This window comes from Penaeus japonicus, unplaced genomic scaffold, assembly GCF_977035675.1.
Source record: "Penaeus japonicus unplaced genomic scaffold, GWHDUDI00000001_assembly GWHDUDI00000009, whole genome shotgun sequence".
Lineage (NCBI taxonomy): Eukaryota > Metazoa > Arthropoda > Malacostraca > Decapoda > Penaeidae > Penaeus > Penaeus japonicus.
Window position 1 is genome coordinate 36,703,078 of NW_028234411.1, and position 4,790 is coordinate 36,707,867.

Consider the following 4,790-nt stretch of genomic DNA (forward strand, 5'->3'; position numbering starts at 1 on the left):
AGCTTCATAAGTAATGTGACAACATTAACTGTCAAAGTTGCTGCGCATGCGAAACGTATGGATATATCAAGTATTTAGAAGGTCTCGAACACCGAACATGTCTCGAAACATGTTCGAGCAAGGCTTGGTAGAAATACGATAGCTTTAAACGATTTGCACAATTAATAAAGATGCATCTACATCTTCCTAACTTAACAAAATAGCAACACAAGAAAGACTGTAAACTGCGTATATTGCGCTAAAAGGGTCGTAAATTCTGATTGAGAGCCCCTCTGAATCCCGTACGAGAACGTTCCCCGACGCCTAGACGAACGCAGGCTGTGACGTCATACCAAAACAAACCCCACAAGATTCAGCGATAATTTTGTACTCGGAGCAGGTGTTCCTAAGGCGTATCGAGAATGCTGACGTGGATGCCGTAAATCTTTTTCACTGTACGGTAAGCGTTTTAGACGTAATAGCCTTTGGTTATGTTTACTAATAGCCTGTTAAGGTTTGAGTATTTGTCTAGAGTATTCGCTGTATAGAAAACTTTTATCATTTTTATGTTTGTTCAAAGAGAAGTGGTTTATAGTCGAGCTTTCGGTATCTTTTTCGTTCTTGATTATGAGTTGGTTAAAATATTGTATATCCTATATTGAATATCAATTTCCTAGAATAGCGAAGTAGTTAGACACATGACTCTACCAAATTAGAGAACATTGGTGCATGTCCTCAATAAAATATTTTTTTTCTTGTTTTTAATGTTTCACTGTTATTTTCTTGCTTTTACCTTGTGGTTTCTGTGCCCCAGTATGCCTCATGCCCTCAATGTTTATCAGAACCAATGTCAGTTTAGTTATGCCTTTATATGTATAAAGTAAACCATGTATTGCATAAAGATGTTGATTAGTTTTAAAACTTATTTCTTCTATGGAATAGTTGCTACAAATTGAAAGTAGAAATTATGTTATTTATAGAATTATTATAAAGCAATTATGAAAAAAGGTCCCATTTGGCTCATTATTTATATATCCTAACCATGATACAAACAGTACAAGGAATAGCTAGTTAAGTAAATTATAATACTCATTTCATCTATGGTATATCAGTCAATAATGAAATAGTTACTAGATACAGAAAATAATATTCACAACAACCGCTATAACTTTCACCCTTCACTTATAAACATTAGATATATATTGCTGTTTTAACTGATATGCATATTATTAAAAAGCCATCTGACATAAGAAGAAAAGGTTTTAGACAATAAGTTCATCAGCCAGTCAAAGTTTTCCATGATTCTAGAGGCAAATCACAAATACAAATCTTATTGTCTTTCATATTGTGTGTTGGGGCTTTGTGAAGTTCGTGATATCCCAAGTGTGGCAGTGGTATCATTTGCGATGTGGTGTATATATTAACCCATTAGCAGCAGATTGCATGATTTGCTGCAAGGGCAGAGTCGGTCGTAGTTGCGGATGGCACCGTGCCAGACAATGTAAATTAGCCATCCTACTGTATAAATATTTAATTAAAACCACAACCAATCGGTTAATATTGGACACTATGAGATTTATTGTCAGATTATGAGTCAATCCAAACTCATCTAACAAGAACATATATAGAATAATGTTGTCTGCCTCCTAAATGGATTGATTTCCCCCTAATTTTTGCAAGTTATAAAGATATGGACACACATGTTTTTTTCTTCATTTTCTTCTTAGCATATACAGCTGTATGCATTGTCATTTTTGCTCTATAGTGTTCGCTAACATCTTTGCATTAATGAATCCCAAGTTGCTTTATTTTTGCATTGTCCATATGCATTTTACAAAATATTGTCCATCGTTTTAGGGATGGTTGATTAAAGAAAGTGTATACAACTTAAAAGTATTGCAGCATCGTCATCATTCTTTGCTCCTTATGATGGTGGTATTAGTACAATGACCATGACAATGGCGAAGGACTAGGGATACAGCCAAGTAATGTCACATGCTTTCACTAAGTATGCACATATTTATATTTGTTGTAAGGGGGACAATTTGCATATGTAGATCAATAGAATTATATTGCTTAATTAAAGAAAGGCAGTAATAAGATATTCTGTGTATAGGCAGTTCTATACTCATGTGTTTATACATGTCCTTGTTGATGGGTGACTTTAATTTTTCCTTCTTTTTTTTCTCTTTTTTTTTACAGATGAACACCAAAAAGGCATGATTCCAGCAGCTGTTGTACAACAGTGAAATCAAACAAGCGGATAATGCATCACAAATGATCTCAGCCCTTTAGCTCTCAAGCATAATGAATTTCCGCCAGAGAATGGCATGGCTCTGCCTTGCCTTTTACCTAGCAACTTCCTTTGCTGTTGTGTACTACTTCCTCGACATTGCTGACCAGTATGCAATGTTTTCCCTTGAACATTCAAAGCTGCACAAGTCAGGTGATTCTGACATTCCACTGTGGAAATTTTGGCACCACATTGGTGATATTCCATTTCCTGTGCTGATGGTACTATTGGCTGTTCCATATTTTCAAGTTTTTGCAGCCCTCTTTTACTGCACTCTTCCTACAGCTAATAAAAATGTAAATAAGTGCCTTGTGCCAGTTATAGGTTGGATATATATGTTCCAGAAACTTTTAACACTATTCAAAGACCATAATGGTAAAAATTGTGATACTATGCATGAAAATTTACATGTAGTAAGTATGTCATGAATCAACACATATTCAGGTATATTCTTTTGTAATGTGATGAGGTGTTATTGATACACATTGGTAATTATTTTCCACTTAAATGGATAGTTTTGAATAAACTGATTTTGCACACTCAGTTATTATATGGAAATGCTTTGTTTGAATTATTATTAAGATGTTATTGAATAATTGTGAATAGTTTCCATCCTTTCCAATGTTGATACGAAAATGAAAGATATAAGTTACATATAACTATATTTGTGTGTGTGCATTTATATATATATATATATATATATATATATGACACATATACATACATAACATAAATATGTATACATGTATGTGTGTGTCTATATATAGACACTTCACTCAAGAGATCATTGGCATTTAGGTTAGACTAACCGTCCATTATAATGAATTCTATTGATGCATTCTGAACTGAGCAATTGAGCACATCTGTGATGATCCAGTAGAAGGATAACTGTTCTTAAGTATATTTGTTTTAACATCAAGGATGCATGAATATATTTTTATGGAATTCTCATCAACTCATCTTCATATATGTATGGCATATGTACGAGACCAAGTATAGGGACATACTTATATATACACCATCCCTTACACATGTTCTTTGCTTTCTCCATCTCTCCTTTTGACCCTCACCCCCTCTCTCTCTCTCTCTCTCTCTCTCTCTCTCTCTCTCTCTCTCTCTCTCTCTCTCTCTCTCTCTCTCTCTCTCTCTCTCTCTCTCTCTCTCTCTCTCTCTCTCTCTCTCTCTCTCTCTCTCTCTCTCCTCTCTCTCTCTCTCTCTCTCTTCTCTCTCTCTATATAATATATATATATATATATATATATATATATATATATATATAATATATATATATATATATATATATATATATATATATATATATATATATATATATATATATATATATATTTGTATATATATATTTCTTTTTCTTTCCCTCCCCCCCTCTTTCTCTCTCTCTTCCTTTCTCTTTCCCTGCCCCCCCTCTTTCTCTCTCTCTTCCTTTCTTTTTCCCTGACCCCCTCTCTCTCTCTCTTCCTTTCTCTATCCCTCCCTACTCTTTATTTTTATTTTCCTTTCTTTTTCCCCTCTCTCTCTCTCTCTCTCTCTCTCTCTCTCTCTCTCTCTCTCTCTCTCTCTCTCTCTCTCTCTCTCTCTCTCTCTCTCTCTCTCTCTCTCTCTCTCTCTCTCTCTCTCTCTCTCTCTCTCTCACCCCTTCTCATTCTCTCTCCCTGTTCCACTCCCTCCTATTTCTATCATTTCCCATAGCCTATTCATACTTGGGAGGAAAAATTAACATCGCCTATCCTTGCAAATGTGTGGCTATTATGCTAAAACTGTATTCAATAAGACTTCACATGTTCTACTATTATGAGGTCTTTCCACAGTTATTTGAACCTTTGTAATTTGCTTTCATGTGTTGTTGATCTTATCAATACAATAATCTAGTCAGTATGGCAACTTGAATTCCAAGTATATTTTTGGTAGTAGAATCTGATTTCAGATTTTGAGTTGTTGAATACAGAAAGTACTTTACAGGTTGTTTTACTGAAAATGGAAATAAGTTAGAAGCTAAAATGTAGTATTTTGTTACATTTGCCATCAGTGTAATTACTGTAAGGTTGTTAATCATCAATTTCATATGGGTGACAGCAATAATCCTTTGTTTTGCTGAGTAATAACATAGGTAGAATATTTGTGTATTATTTTTGTATCATATATTTATGTAATCCAGCATACCTTTGGATTCCAGAGATGATTATCACTTTTTGTACAAAAAATATGCCATACTGGAAGCAGATACATTTTTGTAATTTCAGTTTGTTTGTTTGTTTGCTTGCTACCATGGTATATGGGATGTGCATATTTCATGAAAGAGGAAAGACCCTTAAGATTACTCATTGCTCAAATGTTATGAAGTTGTTTGATATTCAAGAAAGGTCATTCATCAGTATTTATTAATATTGTATCATGTGTTATTTATATTCACTTTCATGGTACTTTATTTATTCTATTTTCTCTTTTTGATAATGAATATTGTTATTACTGAAATATTGAACTTTAACAGACTGTGTATATG

The 4,790-nt window shown here is 33.9% G+C and overlaps 1 protein-coding gene across 2 annotated transcripts; it reads left to right on the forward strand.

Annotated features, from left to right (window-relative positions):
- Positions 1–283: 283 nt before the first annotated feature.
- Positions 284–3,422, forward strand: LOC147471375 (lysosomal enzyme trafficking factor-like). 2 transcript variants are annotated; one of them, XM_086540051.1, is made up of 2 exons: positions 284–439; positions 2,182–3,421. In XM_086540051.1, the coding sequence occupies exon 2, from the start codon at positions 2,287–2,289 to the stop codon at positions 2,698–2,700; it is 414 nt and encodes a 137-aa protein (XP_086396177.1). In that variant the 5' UTR covers positions 284–439; positions 2,182–2,286; the 3' UTR covers positions 2,701–3,421. The 2 variants fall into 2 exon arrangements, with proteins under 2 accessions (XP_086396177.1, XP_086396178.1); XM_086540052.1 differs by having other exon boundaries at positions 325–434; positions 2,182–3,422.
- Positions 3,423–4,790: the final 1,368 nt, after the last annotated feature.